The 24,670-nt window shown below is 53.7% G+C and overlaps 1 protein-coding gene across 1 annotated transcript in view; it reads right to left on the bottom strand.

The window, feature by feature from the left end:
- CREB3L1 (cAMP responsive element binding protein 3 like 1) overlaps nucleotides 1-24,216 on the bottom strand; it is a 35,738-nt gene extending 11,522 nt beyond the window's left edge. Inside the window, exons 1-3 of the mRNA XM_081099348.1 lie at nucleotides 24,114-24,216; nucleotides 4,375-4,603; nucleotides 902-1,086 (exon numbers count right to left, since the gene is read on the bottom strand). Of these exons, the coding sequence (XP_080955474.1) occupies nucleotides 902-1,086; nucleotides 4,375-4,603; nucleotides 24,114-24,215 (516 nt within the window). The 5' untranslated portion in view covers nucleotide 24,216. The remainder of the gene's footprint in view (nucleotides 1-901; nucleotides 1,087-4,374; nucleotides 4,604-24,113) is intronic.
- Nucleotides 24,217-24,670: the final 454 nt, after the last annotated feature.

Below are 24,670 nucleotides of genomic sequence, written 5' to 3'. Positions count from 1 at the left end.
AGCTCCTAGAGCAGCGGTTCTCAACCTGTGGGTCGCGACCCCTTTGGGGGTCGAACGACCCTTTCACAGGGGTCGCCTGAGACCATCGGAAAACACATATATCATTACATATCGTTTTTGTGATTCATCACTATGCTTTAATTATGTTCAATTTGTAACAATGAAATTGGGGGTCACCACAACATGGGGAGCTGTATTAAAGGGTTGCGGCATTAGGAAGGTTGAGAACCACTGTCCTAGAGGTACCCTGTAGCTCACACTCCTATTTTATAGAGCAGGAGGCGGAGGAAAAGGGAGTGGCATGTGCCCAGAGCACAAGCGAGAGCCAAGTTGGACCCAGGCAGGGCCTCTCCCAGGGGCCTGGGCTCTGGGCCTCACATTCTCAGAAGGGTTTTCAGATATCATCTTGGACCTATAGCCAATGATGTTATATCTACATTCGTAGGGCGTGGGGGTAGTGTGAGAATGTGGGTTGAAGATATTAATCTCTTGAATGTAAACAACCGAAAGACAGTACAAGTTTTATATTTCCACGTTGGCCTTCCTTTTTTAAAATGCTGACGCCTTGAGAAAATTAAGTGGCCTGGCTGTCTCCATCTCTGGGACTCTGGACGTGGCCCAACGCCAGCCCTGCCTGCGTCCTATGAGCCTTGCCCACACACGGTGAGGGCCCCAGCTCACAGTGAGGGCTCGATGGCCTGTGCGCATTCTAGATGGCGCGTGGCGGCCCAAGGGGAAGGCGGAGGCCCATCTGGGAGTTGCAGCCCTTGGTCCTGAGGGTCACGTTGCTCCCTGTTCATAGAACCCTGGGTGCACAGGGCTTTGGACACTTCTTCCCACACAGACCCCCCCCCACCCTTTGCCCCTCCCTCAGCCCTTACAAAACAGTCCCCAGGCTCACCTGGTGGGGGACAGGCAGCCTGGACAGAGGGCTGAGGCCCAGCAGCGGGGTGGTGGCCATGGCAGCAGCGGCAGCCATGGCTGAGGAGGCGGCCAGCGGGTCCACAGGCAGCTCCAGGCTCTGCTCCTGCTTCACCATGACGGAGCACAATTTGTGTCCCAGCACCCAGGCTCCATGTTCCACATCTGGGGAAAGGGGCAGGACCCAGGCTCAGGGGGCTCCCGGCGCACAGGGCTCGGCCCCCCTCCTATCCGCAGGGAGCCAGAAGACGTGGGGGCACCTTCTTCATTCAGCAGCTAATAGACTGGGCTTGGACAACAGACCAGAACCCCTCCTGACTGGCTGTGTGACCTTAGGCAAGTTGTTTAACCTCTCTGAGCCAAAGTTTTCTCATCTATGAAAGTGTCTGTTAAGAAGTAAATAAATGTCCAATAAATGGTACTATTGCTCATATAATTATTGTTATTCGGTAAAGAGTTGCTGAGCACGGTGCTAGGTTCTGGGCATCTAGTGAAGGTCACAAGCAGTTGGAATGAAAAGGAAAGGAAATGGGGCCAGAGAGGCCGGCAGGGCCTGGGAGGCTGCGCTCAGAGCTGTGACTTTGTCCTGAAGCAGTGGTTCTCAACCTTGGCTGCACGTTAGAATCACCTGGAATCTTTTTAAAATCCTGATTTCTGGGCCTCACCCTCCGGAAATTCTGTTTCTTTGCTACTAATGTTGTGGCCCCAACCCATAATAAAGAAACAGAATTTCCGGAGGAGGAGGCCCAGAAATCAGGATTTTAAAAAGATTTCCAGGTGATTCTAATGTGCAGCCAAGGCTGAGAATCACTGTCCTAAAGGCAATGAGGTGGCACTGGAGAGTTCTAAGTATGTTAGGATTTGTGATGTTAAAAGGGGTCACTCTGCCTCTGTGTGAAGACTGGCCTGGGGCAGGCAAGTCAGAGGCAGGGACACCGCGGGAGTCTGTTGGAATGGTCCAGCGAGAGAGGACAAGGCCTGAGCAGAGGCAGTGGCCGTGGGGATGGAGAGGACGGAGCACACTGGAGGCGTCTTTAGAAGGAAGCAGTCACCGGACCTGTGACTGGGGGCAGGTGGGGGGTGAGGCATGATGCTCAGGTCTCCCCGGCAGCGTGAACCTCCTGCCTATCTAGGGAGCCTCCTGACCTCACCTGGGCCACAGGGATGGCAGGCATCACCCCTCTTCCTGCTGGGCGCCCACAGTCCTCCACCCCAGCTCAGGCTGGCCCCACCTGGAAGTCAGAGAAGCACTGGAGAGGCGGGGGTCTGGGCGGCCAGCTTGCAAAGGAAGGACTATAGGGGACTCTGGCCTTGGGACCCACTGTGGGTGGGGAGAGGGGTCAACGGCTGCCTGATCCCACCTCAGAGGCTGGGCCCCACCCCTGGGAGCCAGAGAGCCCCAGCTCTGGGCCACAGGCTGCCCCTGGCTCCAGGAACACCCACAATCTTCCCAAATTACAGGGCCAGCCTAGCCCGCTGGCCTCCGGGAAACTGCCCCCTGCAAAGGGCCCACAAATAAATTACTCTAAAAATAGATTGGGGGTGTTCAAGGAGTTGCTGGGATGGACTGGGCATGTGGGGGTGGAGGGAGAGCCCGCCATGGGAGGGTGCCCATCCCACACCCTGCCCCTCCCCAGGCTGTGCCCGAGGCCTCCTTGAGTGACCTCAGAGTTCTTCCCTGTGGCTAGGGCACGGAGGGAAGCTGGGACCTCAGCAACCACAGTCCTGGAGCCACTTAAAACCTCAAGAGATGTCCCTGCCCTCAGGGCTAGGGTGGGGGGAGGGGGGAGGCGGGTGGTACACAGGCCTGTCTCTGTCCCTGGGGAACCTCTAAGACCCTAAGAAGCACCTCACACTTTCTGCACTCAGCACAGCTCTAAGCCCTTGACACATATGAGCTCATTTATTCCTCCCCCAAATTCTATGGGACAGACACCACTATTTTCCCCACTTAATAGATGAGAATATTAAGAAAACCATTCAAGACCATTGTCCTCTGAGGGGAAAGGAATAAGAACCACGACAGTATCAAGAAGACTTTCAGAGGCACAGTGAAAATAGCCAGTAATTATCTTATATAATAAAAGGCCAGCGACCATAACGGGGTAACGACCAGAACAACTGATCGACCAGTCGCTATGAGGTGCATTGACCACCTCTTGGTCCCTCCTCTCCAACCTACAGGCTCTGATCGCTGGACGGCCAATGGGGAACCATGGGGAACTGGGGTGGGTGGCAGTGGGGCAGGACTGGGAACTGGCAAGTGGGTGGAAGGCAGACCTCTTGGTCCCTCCCCCGGCCCACAGGCTCTGATAGATCGCCAGATGGCAAATGGGGAACCGTGATGGGTGTTGGCGGCAGGGTGGGACTGGGGACTGGCAAATGGGCGGAAGGTGTCCCTGATCACAGCCTAGGCGTAGGGACCCTACCCGCACACAATTTCGTGCACTGGGCTTCTAGTCTATAATAATAAAAGTAATATGCTAATTAGACCAGATGACCTTCCGGACGACCTTCCAGACAATCTTCCAGACTAAGCCATGGTGCTGTGGAGGCTGAGGCAGAGGCATGGGGGCCAAGCCCCTTGCATGAATTTCATGCATCGGGCCTCTAGTTGATATATATTATGTGCTGGGATTTTTAATCTTGTCCAGAATTCTATGTCAAGCCACAGAGTATCTTCATTTTATAATTGAGGAAACAGAAGCCCAGAGAGGTTAAGAAACTTGCCTAAGACCACACAGCAGCCGGTGAAAGCATCAGGATGTTTGGTTCCAAACCCAGTACTCCTTGCAGCCCCCTTGAGGTTGGCAAATGTGGTGGCGGCGAGGGTGTGAGGCTTAGAATCAGTGGGCTTGCTTGCTTCCAAGTCCCTAACCTGCATTTTACTGTTTGCGACTTAAACAACTCAGCTTTCCTAAAGGCTCATTGTCCTTACCAGTCAAATAGGATTATGATAAAAGTGATTCCTTCCTCACCTCTGAGCTGTGAGAAATAAATGAGAACATGAACATGAGAGCACTTGGTAAACTGGAGAGGACTGTAGAAATGTTTACTGCTGTTCCCATTGGTAGATGAAGACCCTGAGGCTCATAGAAGCCAGGAGATGGGTCCATGATCACCCAGCCAGATACCATGGGGCCAGATGGGTTGAGGAAATGCCCAAAGGCCATTTCTAGGTGGGCAACAGTCTGGAATTCTCGAATGTTGAACCTGAGAGAAAAGACTCAAAGGGCCCTTTGCTACAAAGCAAGGCAGGGGGAGAGGGGCGCTTTAGAGAACCCTCCCTTCAGTAATAAAAGTGGGCAGCCTCCCTGAGAGGTATTTGTGGGTGCCTCCTCCCAGAGCCTCTGGGAGCCTCAGCCTCTAGTGCCCCCTGTGGCCCTGCAAAAGCTTCCTTCCCTCCTGGGCCTGATGTGCATGTGCTGTCCTGGGCCCTCCCGCCCTTCTTACCTTGGGTGGTGTCCTCCATCTTGATGGGTACCAGGGGGCTCTGGGGTGCAGAGTCACCGCTCAGGGAGTAGCTGTGCTCGGCCTGGATGCCTGGCGTGGGGGAGTCCAGTTCCATGTCCAGTAGAGGGCTCTTCTCATCCAGCACCGGGTCATCAAAGAAGCTGCTGAACAGGTCGTTGGAGAAGTCCTCCATGTTCTCCGCAAAGTGGTCCAGGTGCTCAGGGAAGTGCTAGGGAAGGAGGAGGTGGCAGTTTAGCTTGGGAGAAGGGTACAGACACTGCTGTGGTGGTGCCTCCAGACCTGACATCACCAGCACTGTCCCTGCAATGTCCCCATTACTCTTCCCGCCATCATTAATGCCGCCACCACCAGCACCAGCACCTCCCACCACCCACATCACCTGTGCCAACCATGATCATGTCTATAATCACCAGCACCTGTCATCACATGACCTCCAGCCCCACCTCTGCTGCCATCACCAGCTTCAATGTCATTATCCTCAAAGGTAAGCTGGAGATGGCGTGAAAGGATCCCTGGACCAGGCAACAGGACACAGGGCTCTAGTTCTGGCTCAGTGACCTTGGTCACATCACTTAGATGGCCTGAGTCTGTCTCTAGGTCCACTCTACTTCCTTCAGGGGGGGACTAATTAAAGAGTAACTATGTCTTAGTGACAGCATGGATGGAACTAGGAGGGGTGGGCAAACTTTTTGACTCGAGGGCCACAATGGGTTCTTAAACTGGACCGGAGGGCCGGAACAAAAGCATGGATGGAGTGTTTGTGTGAACTAATATAAATTCAAAGTAAACATCATTACATAAAAGGGTACGGTCCTTTTTTTTTTTTTTTAGTTTTATTCATTTCAAATGGGCCGGATCCGGCCCGCGGGCCATAGTTTGCCCACAGCTGAACTAGAGGGTATAGAGCAGTGATGGCGAACCCATGACACGTGTGTCAGAGGTGACACGCGAACTCATTTTTTTGGGTTGATTTTTCTTTGTTAAATGGCATTTAAATATATAAAATAAATATCAAAAATATAAGTCTTTGTTTTACTATGGTTGCAAATATCAAAAAATTTCTATCTGTGACACAGCACCAGAGTTAAGTTAGGGTTTTTCAAAACGCTGACACGCCGAGCTCAAAAGGTTCGCCATCACTGGTCTAGAGGATATTATGCTAAGTGAAATTAAGCCAGCCAGAGAAAGACAGATACCACATGATTTCACTTATATGTGGAATCTAATGAACACAATAAACAAACGAACAAAGTAGAAACAGACTCATAGACACAGAGAACAAACTGACAGCCTTCAGAGGGGAGGATTGTTGGGGGGGTGGGGGTGGGGGCTGGGTGAAAAAGGTGAAGGAATTAAGTGGTACAAATTGGTAGTTGCAGAATAGCCACAAAGATGTAGAGTACAGCACAGGGACTATAGTCAACAATACAGAATAACGCTGAATGTAAGCTGTAATTGAAAAATAAATTAAAAAAGAAAAGAAACAGAATAACTATGTCTAGGCAGCAAGTTTGCATCCCAGTGGCAGTATTAGTGACATTTGCGTTATCTTCTGCTGGGGTGCAGGGCCTTCACCTCCCTCATTAGTACAGTCCCCACCTGTCCACATGCCTCCAGAGTCCCCCTTTCCTAAGCCACTCTTTATCCCAAGAGAATAGGCTCTGGAGCCATGTGACTTGGGTGCGAATCCCGGCCTCGGCCTTGGGACTTCTAGCCAGACTCAGTACCATTCACACTGCCGGAGTTGACTCGTTAACGGGGTGTGGAATCAGTGTGGTAGGTCACGACCAGGATGTAAGGAGAAATAAAACAGAACAAAATAGAGTACAGCATATCAGCGCGCACAGCACCCAGAAAAGTTAAATACGCAGTGTCAGTTTTTACCTCAGTTACGTGTGTGTGTATGCTTGTGGTGATGATGTAACATACATTTCTTATAAACAAAAAAGCCTGAAAAATATTGGTCTCTGTGATCCTGGGGAAGTGCATTCTCCCCTCTCTCTTTAATTTCTTCCTTGGCACAGGGACCTTTGCATGGTTCCTCCCCACCAGGATTAGTGTGAGGATTAAGCAAGTTAATACAGTTGACCCTTGAACAACATGGGTTCCAACTGCACAGGTCCACGATATGTGGACTTTTTTCATCTTGTAATCAGAGGACGTGGCCTTATGATATTGATAAGTACAGTGCTGTCAGTGTATTTTCTCTTCCTTATGCTTTTCTTATAACATTTTTGTTTCTCTAGCTTACTTTATTGTAAGAATACAGTATACAATACATATAAAACTATGTGGTAATTGCCTGTTTATATTGCTGGTAAAGCTTCTGGTCAGCAGTAGGCTATTAGTCGTTAACTTTTAAGTAGAAAAAGTTATACGTTTTCTACTGCACAGGGTGGTGCCTCTGACTCCTGTGTTGTTCAAGGGTCATTAATACTTGTAAAGAAACTTAGAACAGTTCCTAGCACATAGTAATTGCTCAACAAATGTTACCTCTTATTAATAAAGCACCCAGCAGCTGGTACATAGTAGGCTTATTTCTCTCTCTCTAAAGAATTATAAGGCCCTAGCTGGTTTTGCTCAGTGGATAGAGCATTGGCCTGCGACTGAAGGGTCCCTGGTTTGATTCTGGTCACGAGCACATGCCCAGGTTGTGGGCTCGCTCCCAAGCAGGGGGTGTGCAGGAGGCAGCCGATCAATGATTCTCTCTTATCATTGATGTTTCTATCTCTCCCTCTCCCTTCCTCTCTGAAATCAATAAAAATATATATTTAAAAAAGAATTATAAGTATGTAAGGGGATGTTATTGTTGTTTATTCATTATTTACTGACTGACTTTGCTGGTGGGCTGGTAGAGATGATGGGGGCTTTGCTTCCTGCCCTGGGGCCCCATCTGGTAAAGGGTCAGGGACTGGCTTCTGGGGGGCTGGTTTGCGGTCTGGAGCTGTCTGCTTTTTCCTGGCGTGGACCCCTCGGAGCCCATTCCAATGCAGAGGGATGAGCAGAAAAGCCCCATCTGAGCATAAGGGTCAGGGCCGCCAGCATCAGCCTGCGGGGAGCAGGGGATGAACACAAGCTCTGCAGCTGGGTAGACTTCCTTTTGATCCCTCACTCCACTACTTGCTAAGTTACTTTGCTGCTCTGTGCCTCAGTTTCCTCATCTGTTAGGGTCAATAATAATTCCTATCTCATAATGTTGTTGTTGTCCTGAGGGTCAAATATTTTTAGGTGCTTACTACTCACCTCAAAAGATTATGAGGGCAAAAGGAGTAAACCCATATAACACATGTATACATATAACACACATATACACATATGCAGTAAATACATGTAACCCTTAGAACAGTGCCTAGTATGTAATTGTTAGCCATTATTATAATGAAAAGCCTGACTCTGGGCCTGAAGTGAGCTGAGCTTGAAGCCCATGGAGGAAGGTGGTTTGGTCTTTCCCCCCAAACAAATTGTGATCAGAGAGCCCAGGGCAAAAGGAGTCCAGAAACCCTACTGACTGAGGAATTCTCTCCTTTCCCAGTTTGCCAGAGCTTATCATTACCATCCAACATTTTGTTGTGCTTCCACATGGGTTATTTTATTCAATCCTCACAATTGCCCAGTGGATAGGAAGTTGCATATCTGCATTTGACAGACAGGGAAACTGAGGCCCAGGGAGCCAAGGAGAACTGGGAATCATGCACAGCTCCTCGTTACCCAGTCCTTCCCCAGTTCAGGAACTGCCTGTCTGCCAGACTGTAGACTCCCAGGGGCAGGGTCTATATCTTGTACCCCAGAGGGCAGTGCCAGCAGGTCAGAGGCCTCAGCTGAACAAGTCTCTAAGAATAACTGTGATCCCAGATGAAGACCATTTACAGGGTACAACCTCCCCCAACCACCCATCCAGAACTGTGCTAGCCACACCCTCTGTAGAGTCTGGGCCAGACCAGCTGGGGTCGCTTTGTCCCTTCTCTCTCTTTTCTCCCCCCTCCCTTCCTCCTCCCCTCCCTCTCTCTCTCCCTCCCTCTCAGGCCTGGTGTGGGGCCCAGTGGGAGGGGGTGTAAAGAGAGGACAGGGCAGTGAGTCAGCTGCTAAGGTATTTCTCCAGCAGCTGCTTCTCAGGCGATAAGGGTTTGCCAAGCTGTCCCTGGGGCCTGGGAGAAGAAAGATGCTCTCTCCAGTCTGGGCTGGGGTCTCGGAAGGCCTGGGCTCCAGGCAGATGAGCCGGGTCCTTCTTGGAGACCCCTTTTGGGGTGCCCATTGGACCCTGCTGAGGGAGCTCAGTAGGACCCCTTTTGTGAGCAGCCCCCACCCCACCTGCTGGAAACAGCAGCCAAGACTCAGCAGGATGGAGCTTCCAGAGAGTGGGAGCCAAGGAGAAGGGGAGGGCGGCCAAGGGGCAGGGTGGGGGTGGAGGACACAGAAAATCCAGCCTTGGCTCAGGGCTTTCTTGTGTGCTGGGCCCACCTCTGGTGGCAACAATGGGCACGTCCCCTCACCCCCAGGCCCACTCTCAGCTCCTGGAAGCGTGCCAGAGGGACTCACTTGAGGGAACTTTGTAGCCACGCTTGTGTCTGGTGCCTGGAGCTCAGTGATGGTTGGTTTATATCGTCAGGTCAGGTCGGAGGCAGAAAGGGACCGAGAACGCTCAAGGTCCACGCCCTCCTCCCCTATCTGCCAATGAAGAAACCGCGATCCAGAGCGGGCGGGCCACCTACCCAGGGCCGAACAATGAACTGGTAATGTTGGGGGGTGGGGGGAAGGGAGGGGTTCTTCATAGCTCTGGGCAGACCGGATGTGGGGCGCCTCTCCTTGTTTCCTCTCACTTCTTCCTCGTCTCCTCCCCCTGGGAAGCCCACCCTGGGAAGCCCACCCTGGAGATCTCCCCAGCTCCAGCAGCGCCTCTTGTCCCCCGGGGTCACCCAGCTCTCCCTCCGGTTTACACACAGAAAATTCAGGTTTCAGATTATCCGGCGGAATGGATTGGGGGTGGAGGGCAGGAATCTATAAATGGCAGGGGGTCGTGGGTCATAGTTGGGGGGGTCGGATTCTAACCGGGGTGAGCGTTCTATGGAGGTGCCTTTCCAGGGTGGGGAGGTGGTGGTGGTGGGGGGGTGAGAAGCAAGAGAAGGAAATACTGTATTATGATTTGTTTCCCTCCTCGTTCAAGACTTTTTCCTACAGTCGTGCCAATACAAGCTCCTTCTCGGCTGCCACGCGCAGCCAGCGCCGGCCCCACTATTTTGGAGCTGCCCGGGGCTCTCCCCGCGCGCATCCCTCCCCGCGGCTGCAGCCCCTCCCAGAGCGGGTCTCCGGCTCCCGCCCTTTAAGTTTAAAGAAAGACGCGGGCCCTAACCGGTTTGGCTCAGTGGATAGAGCGTCGGCCTGAGGACCGAAGGGTCCCAGGTTCGATTCCGGTCAAGGGCATGTACCTTGGTTGCGGGCACATCCCCAGTAGGGGGTGTGCAGGAGGCAGCCGATCGATGTTTCTCTCTCATCGATGTTTCTAACTCTCTATCCCTCTCCCGCCTTTCTGTAAAAAATCAATAAAATTTATATATAAAAAAAATAATAAATAAGGACGCGGATCCTGTGGGGCCCCGCGCTCGTGCCGCCCCGGGGAACCCAGCCTGCTCATTGGTGGGCTCCGCGGAGCTCCCGGCCAATGGGAGGAGGCTGCGAGAGCCCTCCTCGGCGGGGGCGGGAGGGGCGGGCGGCGGGCAGGGCTTGCGCGGAGGGGGGTCCCGGGCTCCAGGGACCGCGCGGACCCGAAGGCAGGGTGCTCTGGTTCTGGCCCTGGTCCCTTTCTGGCCCTGGAGCGGAGGCAGGACCCCTTTGCGCTCTCTCGACCCCCACCCGAGGAGAGGGGAGTGGGGGGAAATGGAGAGGAAGCGTCTCTTCCGACGGCCCCGGCCGAAGGGGAGGCCAGCCCCCAATTCCTAAGTGTCTTTGCAGCGTTTCCAGCCCAGTTCCTTATGCCGCTCCTTCAATAATCCTACTCGGGCCCAAGGAAGGGGCAGCCAGGTCGTGGTGCCTGGTGGGGTAAGGGGGACCCTCCTGGGCCGGCAGGAGGGCCGTCTGAAGCTCCCCTGTTCCCACCCCTAATTCCTCCATTGGGTCAATGCAGAGAGAGGGAAGCCCTCTGGGGGTGCAGCTGTCTGCAGAGGGTGTGTGTGGGAGAAGAGTCTCCCCGGACCCAGGCAGCCTCAGAGCGCCCCCTGCCCCTGGTTTCTGCCCCTTCCCTGACCCAGGCCGATTCAGTCTGTGCTTCGGGAAAAGAGGGAGGAGACCAGCGTGGGTCAGGCTGAGCTGTGGGATAAGGAGAGGGGGGAACCCCGAGCCCGGACATTCCTTCCGAGAGAGTGAGCTCTGGGGAGAGAGGGGGAGGAGCGTCTCCTTATATTTCCCTTTCCCTTTCCCCACAGGCCGGGCCCCCACTCTCCGCCCCCCATACACACACTGACCCATACATTCCAGGACGCTTACTTGCCTGGTGGTCACTAGAAAATTGCCCCCATTTCAGGCTGAAGGGCCATCAGTCTGAGTCACCGCTGGGTCCAGAGTATGTATATGTGTGTGGGGCAGGGTCAAGAGAGAGCAGGGAGGGGCTTAGCAGAGGGGAGGTGGGCCCCTGGGTTGTCAGTCAGCCCCCACCCCCTCTCCTTAAGCCTCACCATCCAGGCATGGGGGTTGCCTTCTCAGACCTGGACTTGAAGGCAGTCCTGTGAAGGGGAAAGGCCCTGGACTCAGACTCAGGAGACCCCAGGGACAGGGAGGGTTTCCTCCTCAGGCCTCAGTGTCCCATTCTTGTACCTGTGCTCCTATTGGGGCTCCTCAGAAAGTGGGCTCCTTTTCTCTCCTGGCCTCTCCCAGGACTGAGAAGGGATGGAGCCAGCTCTCCCTGTCCCAGGAGGTGGCCTCTCTCTGAGTCTTCCTGGCAGGGCATGGGATTAAGGGGAGCACACTGTTCCAACCTCCAACCTCACCCCCCATCCCCACAGGCCCAGGGCAGGCGGCTGCTGAGGTTTCATATTTTCCCCCTGCTGAACTATTCACCACAGAGCCCAAGTCCACATAAGCAGAAATACTTCTGTGTGTGTATGGGTGGTGGACACACACACACACACACACACACACACACTCCTGTGCACGTGCTATACAGATATGGGCTGTGAGGTTCCTATTTACACAGGGAAACACTATCCAATGTAAGATCTACCCCCTGGACACATTTAGGCAGTTCCGTATACAGCCTGGCACAGGGGTATTGCATGTCCACTAGTCAGCTGACATGGGCAGGCGTTAATAGGCCCAATGAGGACACACTCCTCAGATGTGACCAGACAGAAAGACTCCCATATGTGCACACACGGGCAGTCACCCCAGACAAAGTCACAGATGCGGCCATGCACACCCTCACATGAGCAAACGCAACATCTCACACGACCACAGAACTAAATGCTGACTGTGCCAAGCCACGTGCCTGAGATGACTGAGTCATGTGACTCTCAGCAAGGGAGATTTGGTAGTCCCAGGCTCCTCTGGGGCAACACGGGGATTGAGGTTTTCTGGGCATGTGCACTAGAGAAAGGAAGGGACAGAGGAAAGGGCAGGCTGGCACCCACCAGAGGCTGCTTCTGTGCAGGGCAGGGTCCTGGGGAGTGGTGCATTCTTTCTAGCCCCCAGCTCTGTTCGCCTGGTCCTCCAGTTCCCCCTCCTGACACTGGGCAGGACATGGGCCCTCAGGAAAGTGGAGCCTTAGCCTGCAGATTCCCGACCAGCCGCTGGCATCTTCTGACGAGGCAGCCCATGAGCTGTGGCCCAACCCTGGGGAAGGTGCCAGGTACTGTCTGGGCAGGAGGAAGTGACGGCAGTGAGTGCTGCCGCCCAGGGCTGGGATTAGCTGTGACTGGCACCACTAATGGCACAGCAGCCCACGGTCTGGCTGCCGGAGATGTTGGGCTATCGTCAGTGGCCAGAGGAGCCCTGCGGGACAGCTCAGGACACTGGAGTTAAGTGCCAGGGCTGGCACTGGGGGCCGCTAGAGAATAGAGGCATCTACTCACATTCATTTATTCATCACATGCATTTGTTCAGTATTTACTGAGTACCTACTCTGTGCCCAGACCTGTGGATGCAGAGATGAACAAAGCCCAGGTCCTGCTTGGAAAAGACTTTCTCAGCAGTGGTGTGACTACCCCATTTATGGAGGTAGGTCAAGGTTTGAACTCTGCTCTGTCTCCAGAGCATTCTCCACCTTGCATCAAGAGGGATTTTCAACACCAATATGACTGTGAGACTCCTCTGCTCATTCGTTATCCACTGGTGACTCCCTACTGCCCTTAGGATAGTTTCCCAGTTCCTTAGTGTAGCTCGAAATGCTTTAGCCAGGTTGCCTCTGAACTGTGTCTTGCTGTGTCCAATTCTCATCTGTATCGCCAAAGCCTCGCATTGGTCCCAGCACATGGTAGATGCGTTCGCTGAGTGACTGCCTGACTGAACCAGTGGGTGAATGAAGGAATGTGCCAGTGATCTAACGGACGGAGGCCTTTTTTTCTGCAGCTGAGCCTCCAGGAATGACTGCCTGGAATTCCACTCTGATGCCAGCTTGCTCCTGCTCCAGGCAGAGTTTCCATGCGCCTGGACTCCTTCCCTGGGCTCCTCCCTATTGGGTTGTTCTTCCTAAAGGCCTTTTTGTGCTTAAGCCACAGCCAGACCAGGTACCTGGGGACCACAGCCCCCTACTCAGAGCTGGAAGAGCTGTCCCAGGCTTAGGCCAGGCCAAAGAGTATAAACAGAGCCCAGTGGCCAACCGGCTGAGCTGCTCTCCCGGCCCCTGGCCAGCTGGAAGGCCCTCCTGGGCTGGAACCTGCCACCCAGCTCTGGCTGGGATTCCCTTGGCCTCTTCCCTCTCCTCAGCACACTCAGCATTCGGCCTTCGGCTTCCTCAGCATCCCAGCCTGTCTGCGTTGTCCTCAGGTTTTATTTTTGGAAGAAGCTGCATCCTCTCTCCTTATTTACTCCTTCCTTCAGGGAAGGTGTGGGACCCCTGGGCTCGGCTGGGGATCAGGCTGTGGTTCCAGCTCCTGGGGTCTGGCCCTCTCTGGGGCTCCAAGGGAGGGGACCTCCAAAGGCTCCTGACCCATCTGATGCTTCACAGCCAGAGGCCTCTGCCCTCCTCCCCCCACCCAGTGTGTGACTAATGCCTCCCTGCCCTTCTTGAAGAGTGCCGCGATAGCCAAAAGAAACAATTACAACTGCAGAGCTGAAAGAAATTCTGGCATCATTAGATCCCTCTCTTATTTGCAGAGGCAGAGTAGTACAATGGTCATGAGCAAGGGAAGCAGACAGACCTGGTCCGCATCCTGGCTCTGGTACTTGCTGAGCAGCCTTGCGCAAGTTACTTAAGCTCTCTGAGCCTCCAAGCCAGCTGTAAAATAGGGGTAATTCTATCTACCCCACCAGGTTGCTGTGAGGATGAAATAACCGCTGTGAAGAGCTTTATACAATGTGGGACACGGAGAAGGCTCGCATTAAACGGAGCTGTTATTATTACAGAGAGGGAAACTGAGAGTTCAAGGTAAGCCGCCATTTCCAGAGTCTTTCCTCTGTCTCATCCTCCTTCCAAGAAGGGAGGGGGCTGGCATCAGCCCAAAGAAGGAACCTCCTTGAGTCAGTCCCCTGGGCAACCCCCTGGGTCTTCAGCGTCTGCCTTCTACCACCAGTCCAGGCCCTCCGCTGGGGCAGGCATTTCTTCCACGGCCCCACAGGCCTCTTGCTTGCTCACTGAGGGCCAGGGGTCAGGGCAGGAGACCCCAGCACTCAGCCCCTAGGCCAGTGGGACTCTGAGAGGAGGGGGGAATGCTGGGTCCTGACATCACAGAGCAGAGAAGCTGGAGCCACAGCCGTGAGGGCCAGCTGGGGCCCTTCCAGCACGTCCAGATGTCTCAGGAATGTGCTGAGCTGGGAACTACCTCCCTCCTTCCCTCGCCACCCCCCACCCCTCATCCCCTCATACGCTTGCTCAAGCTCTGCCTTCACCCCACCCCCTTCCTCTTTCATCTCTCTCTGGGAGGGCCTCTGGCCCACTGTCCTCTGGTCCAGTCTACAGTCTAGCTTCCTCTCAAGACCACTGAAGGGGGTCACTGAATGCAGGAGCCCTTCTCCTTCTGCAGACCCCATGGGCTGACCATGTGGGGGTGGGGGAGATGGGAGCCTGAGCGAAGGGAGGGGAAAGTTCTGGGCAGATAGTACATGCCAGATCCCAAATGTGGAACTGATTTACAGCCCTGGGGGAGAAAGGGGTGAAGGCTTTGGGGCAGCAGAGGGCAGGGCTGGACTTCCTCTCGGGGAGGATGACAAAAGGGGCTCTGGGCATCCTGTCCCAGCTGATGGGTGGGAAGGCCAAGGAGGTTAGTTGCCAGGTTGGGCTGGGCTCAGGAGGACTCAGATCCTTCTATTTCCCTGGGGCCAATAGGGACATGCTTTGCCTGATAATGGAGGCTCCTGAACTGTAGGAGGGGTGGGGGAACCCCATTAGTGTCCCAGGGTTAAGCCAGGAGGAAGGACATGGTTGAGCCTAGGGTTGTCAGCATGAAGAGGGACAGCCTGTCCTGCTGCAAGGGTGGGCTTGCCTTAGACTCCCCAGGTCAGCCTGTCCCCAACGCTGGGGATGTAAGAGCCAGAAGTGGACTGGTAGTCCTGGCCCAGTGCGAGAGTCACATCAGGGCAGAGGGTGGAAGGAGGAGGAGAGAAGGGACCTGGGATCAGCTGCCTCCTTGGGCTGCTCTGGGTTTGGGAAGGGCCCACAATTCTGTCCCCTCTGGGAGAGGGTCCTTCCTCATCTGGACAGGCTGACAGCTGACATCCCTCCAATGGACTCCCAACACTGAGGCAGTTCAGTCAGCACTGGGACCACCACTGTGTCTAGCTCAGAACTATCACTGGCTCCCTTCCGCCTACAGATAACACTCCCGGCTCCTAAGCACCGCATTCCACTTAGCAGATAGCTGGAGCTACTCATCTTTGTCTTCCCTCCAGCCTCATTGGATGACCGCTCCCAGTTTCTTGAAACTGCTGTGAGCTCCATTGTTGCAGGATCTTTGCTTGTACCATTCCTTGTGCCTAGAATGCCTTTGCCCTTTGTCTCTTCATTCCAACTCCTATCATCCTTTAAGTCCTAATGCAAATGCTGCTTCCTCCAGGAAGCCTTCCTTGATCACCCAGCTGGAAGAGTCCTCTCCCGCTTGTACCAACGAATCACTTATCGACTGTTAGGTCACTGGCTGATATCATGCCTTGAACTCCAGTTATGCACAATGGGGCCCATCTCTCTTTCTAAACTTGAACCTCCTTGAAGGTAGAATCTAGGATGGAGTTCATCCTTAAACGCTCTGCAGGGCCTCACACAGTGCTCATCATACAGTATGCCTAATAGTAATGATAATAACAGCCCATATTTATGTCCCAGGAACTGTTTTAGCTCCTTCTATGCAGTATCTATCTCATTAAAGTTTCAGAAGATAGGGTCGGTACTATTAGTATCCCCATTTAATGGCTGAGAAAACTGAGACATTGAGAAGTAGCTTACTCAGGTTCATTCAGGTCAGAGTTTGAGCCAGGATTTGAAACCAAGCTCTGATTGCAGAGCTTACGCTCTTAAGCACACACAACAACACTAGTTGTTGAAGGAACGATTGATTTCTTGCTGCCCTATCCCAAATATAGTACTAGATACAAATATGGGCCCTCCACTCCATGTACTGGGTGTTCACTGGGGCCTTGGTTTTGCTCACCACTGGCCACCCTCTCCTTATTCCCCCAAAACACAGGCTCGGCATCTTTTGGCTTTGCCCCAAAAAGCCTTCCAGCTCCAGAGAGGTCAGACACATCAGAAAATAAAATCCCTATGCTCGGGGTCAGCACAGGGATGGAGAAGGTAAGACATTCCTCCAAGGGCTGTTCAGTGCTGGGGACCTTCCGTTCAGGCAACAACAGCAATAATCAGAAAAGCAGCAGCAACAGCTATTGTTTACAGAGGATTTACTACATGCCAGGCACTGTGCTAGGCATTCTCCAAAAGTTATCTAATCGGATCTTCACAAGAAACCTGTGTTCTATGGTCATCCCTCCTTTATGGATGAGGAACATAAGCTGGGAGAGGTGTAGGCACCTGTCAGGCTCACACAAATGACAAACAGTGAGAACTAGAATTTGCTCCCAGGTTTGAATAGCTAAAGGCAGCTGTTAACGGCTCCTCAGGGCTTGTTGAGGTACCTGCCATCTCTCCTGTGGACTAGCTGTCTGGTCAAGTTGGGTCTGGGAGTAGGCACCTCATCTCAGGAGATTCTTGATCAGAATCTGCCCAGAGTGGAGTGGATTCATGGTCTACTGCTCACCTCTTCCCCAGATTCATGGGTGGTCTTTTAAAAATATATTTACAAATACTTTAAGCAATAAGACAATAAAAAAAAGAAAAGAAAAAATATATATTTACAAATATATTATTGATTTCAGAGAGGAAGGGAGAGGGAGAGAGAAACACCAATGATGAAAGAGAATCATTGATCAGCTGCCTCCTGATGGCCACCACTGGGAATCAAACCCGCAACCTGGGCATGTGCCCTGACTGGGAATTGAACTGTGACCTCCTGGTTCATAGACCGATGATCAACTACTGAGCTACACTGGCCAGGCCAGATTCATGTGGTTTGAGATACAAGGTATTCAGAGCTGAGTCTATTCTCAGCTGGTAGTTTGGACCCAGGTGTCCATTTTTATTATACTTTATAATTCATATACATGCATATATATATACTTTTATGTGCACAATCTATTTTGTAATAGAAAAGGCCATCATGGTAAAGTGAAAGGTAGATGTGGGATTTAGGTTAAGATTTACTCCTTGAATAAATAAACAAAATCCATTTTTTAAAAAGTAACATCAAAGTTGGTAGTGTAGAAGTGTCCATCTTCCATTATGCATCTACCCACCCATTCATCCATCCACCATCTCTGCCCTTCTTTTCTTCCTTCCTTCCTTCCTTCCTTCCTTCCTTCCTTCCTTCCTTCCTTCCTTCTTCCTTCCTTCCAATAAATAAACATTTCTGAGCACTCAGTCACTATGGCTATAACTAGGCAATAGATAAAAATAACTGCCTGACAACTCCCTGCCTTCAAAGAACTCACAGTCTAGTTCAGCAAATGAGGACGCCAAGGCCCAAGGTCACACAGAAAATCAGGGCAATGAGGCGAGGAGGGTTGAGGACGTGGGCGAAGGCTTGGCCTGTCTGCTTCCAAAGCAAGTCCTCTCCATTGCTGCTTTAAAACTGCCTCCTGGCTCTCCTCAAGGGCCTGAAGAGCCTGCTCACGCCACTGCTGCTTTCATTTTTGTTATTCTTTTGGAAGGGGATGGCGGACAGCTGCTGCTGTCCAGCTGTTATGTCGGACCACAGAGCCCAGCCCAGATGTGTCAGCCCCTCTGTGACGGGTGAAGTGGTTCCTGGGCCAAGAGCCAAGGGCCAAGGATGCTTCAGTGAGGGCTCTTCCCAGGAGGGTTGGGAGAGGAGGTACACTGAACCCGGCAGCAGGGAACCCATGATTGCCTTATTTGTCAAGTTGGCCTTGATGATACAGTGTGTTCAGGTCATGGGGATCAGGATATTTTCTCTGATGACCAGAGTTCTTGCCTCTCCCAGCTTCTCCTGAACCAGATACACCCTCTCCTACCTTCTTCCCAATCCTGGTCAAGGGTTCTGCCACTTACGTTGGCTTCCCCTAGTCTGTCCGAGGGGGTTACATAGCATTCCAGCCAAAGCAATGCTCATGGTCTTGACTTAACTCCACCCAAATCTTCCTCCTCCATCCTGCCCCCTGGAGCACTGAGACGTCCAGAAGAACAGCCTGTTCTCCAGCATCTGGAGCTGGTTTCTTGAGGGAGGTTCAGGGGCAAGCCAGGTCCCAGAGAGGGCTGCTCGGGGAGGGCCTCAATACCAAGACTTGCAGGAGGCACATGATACAGGGAGGGAAGGCACAACAGGGCCGGGGGGCGCGGGGGAGGTTGTCCTTCATCCTCCCCTCTCCTGGCACAGTAGCCAGGTCAGGCTAGGCTAGACATAAGCAGACTTTCCCAGGGAGTCCTGGAAGCTGCAGAGAGCAAAGGTCTGAGTTCCCAGGCAGGCTGGGAGCAGCATCCCCGAGCGAGTATGGGATGTGGGGCCTCTCCTCTCACTGGCCAGGCAACCTGCTGGCTCTGCTCCTACTGCTCTATGCATCCACAGTGCCCTAAGGATGGGAGTAAAGAGGATGAAGGTGGGACTCCTCTGATATCTGAGATCCCAAACTTCCCTTGCTCTGGAGAGCAAAGTTCAAACCAGTACAATAGCAAGAGAGAGATGGTGCTCTCCCCTCCTGGGCTCCATGGGATCCCAGCCCGAGAACACAGTTACGAGGTCCCCCTCCTCTCTAATTCTGTTTTTCTTCTGCAGAGGGACAATGACGCCTATACACAGCCCCAGTCCACCCCGCTGAAATGCCTTCCGTCATCCCTTTGCCAGTAGAGATGGGGACACTGAGGAGGAAGAGTGTGGAGGCTCCCTCCTCTGAGAAACTTTCCATGACCTGCAGCTCATCTGTGCCCTTCCTCAGGCTCTCGCCATGCTCTGCTCCCTCAGGGCACCCCGCAGTCCTGCTGCTGTCCCTTGTCCTCTGTCTGTCTCTAGCTGTGAGCGGCTGGAGGTCCCTCTGCATTGTGACCTCCTTCGCCAGTTGCTAAAGGAGGGGACAGATGTATTGAGGGACGACCAAGCAAATCCCCAGCTGGTCCAGGGAAGCCGGAGGGACCTCACAGCAGATCAGGGTACAGACAGCATCTTCCTGGGATCCAGCATCTCCATCGCCCTCAGGGCTGAGCAGGCCAGGACCCAGAGGACCTCAGGGCCCCTTCAGGAATTATGGGTATACTTCTTTAGCACACAGGTCTGTCTTTTTATTTTTTATCTTTATTGTTGAGCACAGGGCTTCCCTCTCCTTTTTAAAAACATTCTCCCCTTTCCCTTATTGGGATTGCCCCGGTTTGAAGTATTTTTCTCTACAAATAGAGTAAATCCTTGAAATGGAGCAGAGTCCACTACAATGCGACCACGCCGTGGCTTCTGTCCTACACCTGGGGCCCATCTCAAACAAAGGGGGGCAAACTTTTACCTAAAGGGCTGACTGCCTCGTGCTCCTTTAGAACCTTCTCAGTTTGGTCTGTGGCATGTGGTAAGTGGCATTTCACAATCTTGACTTTTGTGCCTTTTGTGAGAGAACAGACCCACTGAAATCTATTGTTTTTCATTGATCCTATAATACCATGTCCTCACATTTTACCTGATTGAATACTTTGGACTCTGCTTATTGCCTTCTGGTGGAATTTTACTATATTAAGCACCTATTGTATGCCATGGTACTGTGCTAGGTTTATGGCAACGGACAACACTGTCATGGTCTCTGTTCTCATGGAACTTTCTTTTTCACAGAGAAAATGGACAATAGGCCAATAAAATAATTGCAATCTGAGATAAGAGCTATGAAGAAATCAAAGGACTGAAACAGAAAATAACAGAGAGTCCCACTAGAGGTGGTTGGGCGAACCTTTTCTAAAGAGGTAACATTTGAAGTGAAGAAGATGAGACAGAGAGAACTGAGGGGAAAGCATTCTAGATGTCAGGAACAGCACGTGCAAAGGCCCTGAGGTAGGGCCAGGAAAATACTTAATTTTAAGTTGGATCCAGGAGTCCTGAACAAGAAGAAAATGGGGAAGAGGGAAGCCCTAGAGCCAATGCTCAAAGCTGAGGCCTAAACTACAAATTAAATTTGCTGTGGCTCAGTCAGCTCTAGACTATCCTGTCTCAGGAGCTACGGGTGTCTGTACCACACATAGGATGGGGATGGCTCAAGGCAATAACAACTCATTGGAAAGCATGGAGAACCTGCCTGAATCTCAGAGACAGTGCAGGCTGCAGGACTGATGGCTGGGAGTAGATGAGCTTAAGCACCTTTTTTTTCCCCTCTCCCTAAAAATGTGGGGTCTGGCCTAGGCCCCCCTTCAGTCATTCAGTAATGGTTGGTTGAGGCCTACTCTGTGCCAAGCACTGAACATGGCACTGGGGTACAACAGTGAACAAGACAGATAAACCCTTGCCCTCAAGGAGCTCATATCTCAGTAGGGGAAGCTCAAAACAACAAAACAAAACAATAAAACCTGCCCAAACAAACTCAGTGTTTTAGAGGAGTAGGCATTCGGGGAGCTCTCCCTTCCTGACTAGGAGCCCTAAGATTTGGGCTGCTCCATTAGTCCTTTTCCCGTGGATTCTACTCTGAGACCAGAGTGCTTTGGCCCTTGGGTCCTCTTTCTCATTGGTGAGAATTTAAAGAGAAGCACACATGTATGCACATGGGCTCGCACACATATACCCCTCCCCTTTTAAGGGCTGTTAAAGGCCCACACACAGACATAGGAACACCCAAACGCACATACTTCTCTAATCTCCTTAAGTCCTCCCAAGCCTGGGGGTGATGGTGGGGGTGGGGGTGAAGAGAGAAGCCAGGAGAAGCCAGGCTGGGGGCCTGGGCAGCAGTGCTCAGGCTTAGCCCCACACCTCCCTTCTCCTGGGCTGGTCCCTGGGTTTGGTCATTCCCATACCTAGCCTCCCCAGCTGCTGGGAGGTAAATGAGTGTGCTGGGCAAACATCCTCCAAGCTTCCTGCTGCTCCCCTCTGAGACAACAGAACTTCTCTTCCTCCTTCTCCTCCCACCCCCCAGCACCTTCCCAGCTGGGCCTTCTCTGGGATCCAAAGCCCTTTTCCCCTGGAGAAATCAGAGTCACCCCTTCCCCTTAGCCAGAGGAACGAGGCAAGAAGCACCCAGAACCAGTGTCTCTGTCTGGAGGTATGACCTGTTCTCCCTCTGGTCCTTTATCCCAGTTCTCTGAGCACCAGACCCTTTCTCATACTTGCCCGGGGGCTGACCACAGGGCACGGGGAAGAGGGCTCGAGGGCGGCCACCTCAGGAACCGTGGAGGATATGGGGAGGAGAAGTCCCACATCTGGCAGGAAGGGCAGCCCCTTCCGAGGGGTGTCTCTGAGAATCACATAGACAAGACTGCATGACAGGATCTTCACAAAAGAAAAAATAAAGCTCCCTCCCCCGCCACCTTCCCAGCACACTGGACTTGACCGCATGCTCATTCTCCCGTCTCTGGCCAAGCGAATGTGTGCTTCTTACGTAGTAGTGTGCAGGGTGAGCATACCTTCTGATGTTTGCTTTTTGCATGGAGCGACAGAGCACATACACTTCCCGCATGGCTTTATGGCCTTTATCTGCATTTTAAAGGATAGTGCATATCCTGCTCTCCATCCTCCAGACTGAGAAGCATGCAGACTCCATCCCTTCCTATCCTTAACCCTGGAAACATTTCCCTATCCTCATGCAGCATGAAGCAGGAGTTGGTATGGAGTTTCAGCTGAAAGGGACCGTAGACACTTAAATGGAGGCACCAGAGAGGGTCACACAACAACTCCTACCTGAGTAGTTCTTACTGTCACTCTATCAAGTTTCTGGAGCAAGTTAACCATGGAAACTTACCTGCCAGGCGGAGTCCTGATTCATCTTTAATTAAATCTGTCACTGAATCTCTACAATTACACTATGGCGAAGGTTCTGTATCTCCATTTTTTCAGGTGAGGAAACCAGAGCACGAAAAGTCACTTGTCTGAACTGCCTAGCTGGCTGGTGGCAGAAGCACAGCTAGAACCAAATTCCATGATTCCTAGCACCGGAATTCGTTTTCCTCTCCTCTCAGCAATCCTTTCCTTGGCCCTGCCTCTCCTGGCCTGGCCTAGGACCGAGGTCAAGAGCTTTTCTAGCAGGGCTTTCCCTCCCCAGTCCTAGTGCTGGATACCACTGTCTGATGGTGCCTCCTTTCCTGCGCTGGACCAAGGCCCAGATGAGCAGCTGGGGAGGCAAGGCTGAATGGAGCAGCAGGAAGAGGCTGTAGGCGGCAGAGTTCATTCAGAAGAAAAGCCCAACTCAGCTGCTGAGGGCTCTGAGGGAACCTCACAGAGGGGCTCTACCACCTCCCTTGGCTACAAGGGTGCAAACAACAACCCCCTCCCTCTGACCAGTATCTGTTACCAACTCCAAGAGAGGTGTGTGGACCCCCAGCTGTCTGCTACTTTATTCCTAGGATCTGTGTCAGACCATCCTTAGAAAAACGTGATCCAACCTGTGCCCATTTTATAGACGAAGAAACCGAGGCCCAGGGAGGGCAGCTGGTGGTGTGGCCCAGGTTCACAGGGGGAGGCAGAGCAAAGGCAGGACTAGAACCCAGGTCTCCCCCACTACAGTTCAAGTCCTCTCTCCTCCTCCACTTGGCCTCCCTGCCCAAGAGTGCGCCCCCTGACTGGGACCAGGAGCCTTCCTCAGAGGGCAGGGCGACCCAGCTCCGCTGCCGAATGAACGTCGGGGAGACCTCAACCCCATGCCTCCCAGGCTCAGGTTCCTGCCCCTCGGCTGGTTTTGCGACCATCAGTCTAGCAGCCAGGGGCAGTGTCGGTGGAAGTCTAAGATGCCCAACCCTTTACATTTCTATGCCCTTGGCTTTTGTCTGGCCGAGTTAATCTTAGTCCCAGCAGGTAGAGGCCCTGGGATGATCTCTGGGTGTGTGTGTGCGCCTGTGTGTGCACACACACACGTGTGCAGAACAGACTGGAGGTTCACTACACTGGGGGCATACTACCAGATTCTCCAAGCTGCCCACATTTTAGCCGGGAAGGTTCTTCGGAACCCACATATTTTTTTCCTGTTACTGAGCCCACACCCCTCCCCCACAGCAGGGCCTTTGGGCTGAGCCTGAACGAGGGCGGGAGGGAGGGAGGAAGAGAGAGAAGCCACGTTTCCTTAGGATGGGAGGGGAAGAGAGAAAAGGGAGAAAAGGGAGAAAAAGGAGAAAAAGGAGAAAAAGGAGGAAAAGGACAAGCCCAGACACAGACAGGAGAGAGAGAGAGAGAGAGAGAGAGAGAGAGAGAGAGAGAGAGAAAGTCAGCGAGAGGTGAGAGAGAAACAGACCTAGAGACACAGAGATGGGGAGAAAGACCTCTCTCTCTCTGGGCGATCGATCGCCCTGTGCTGCTCTGACCAGCGGAACGTCAGGTTCCTTCCTGGGGGCATCGCGTTGATGACTCTGGGGCGGCAGCGCCCCGAGGTGTCCGGGTCTGGCTCAGAACCCGAGTCTGGATCAGGGGGCGTCGAGTCTCTGGCCCCTCGAGCGCTCCCCTGTGCGCCTCCCAGCGGAGAACCAGCCGCGGGTCCACTTTGCGCGCAATCTGGTCCTGGAACCCCGGGCGGGGGCAGGATTTGTGCCTTTTAGGCTCACATCGGGGAGTCGGGTGGCGCCGACGTCCCCTTCCCCAGGAGGCGGAGGCCAGTGTATTCACCGACGGAGCCCCCAGGAGGGGCGCGTCCTGGCGCGAGCTCTGAGGCTCCGGTCCAGGCGCGGCACAGGGAGGTGCTGCGGGACCTCGCCACCGAAACCAGAACTCTCAGCACGTGCCCCTCGGGGGCCCCTGCTCCAGCCCCCTCCTCCGCGCGATGTGTAGCCCCGTCTGGGCGGGGGTTGGGGGGGGGGGGGGGCGAGCGGCGCAGAGGCGTGCGGAGTGTGGAAGGGGCGCGCAGACCCTGCGCCTTACCGCATTGTTGAGGAAATCCGACTCGTTCAGGTCCCCCAAGTCCAGGAAGCTGGATCCGGGGAACAGTCTGTCCGCCGGGAAGGGCTCCAAGACGGCGTCCATCGCGGCGGGCTCCGGGGACCCCTGGGGCTGGCTTCCCTCACTCCAGGGCGGCGGCGCGCCCGGCCCAGAGCTCGTGCTGGAGGCTGGCGGGCGCGCGGGGGCAGGTCCGGGGCTCACCCCGCGGGCGGGGCGGGCGGGGGCGGCGCGGCCCCGGGCAGGGGGCGCGGGGGGCGCGGGGGACCTAGGGCGCGCGGAAGGCAGGGTTCCGGGGCGCCGGGCGCACCGCGGGCATTTAGCCGACTCCTCTTCCTCCGGCTCCTCCGGGGGCACAGCTGGCTTCCATGGGGAGCCCGGGAGCGGGGCTGAGGGCTTGGGGAGCCCCCCGGACTGGGTGGGAGCCCGGGGCGGGGGAGCGGAGCGCTCCCCCGAGACTGGTGGCTGTCGGGAGCCCTGCTCTCTCCGCGTCTCCCTCGGCTGGGCTTCTGTCACTTTCCTCCGCGAAACCGGGAACCCCT

The sequence above is a fragment of the Myotis nattereri genome, assembly GCF_964212035.1.
Source record: "Myotis nattereri genome assembly, chromosome: 9".
NCBI classification, from domain to species: Eukaryota; Metazoa; Chordata; class Mammalia; order Chiroptera; family Vespertilionidae; genus Myotis; species Myotis nattereri.
The sequence above is the reverse complement of the archived record's forward strand: the minus strand, read 5'-3'. Positions and strand labels throughout refer to the sequence as shown.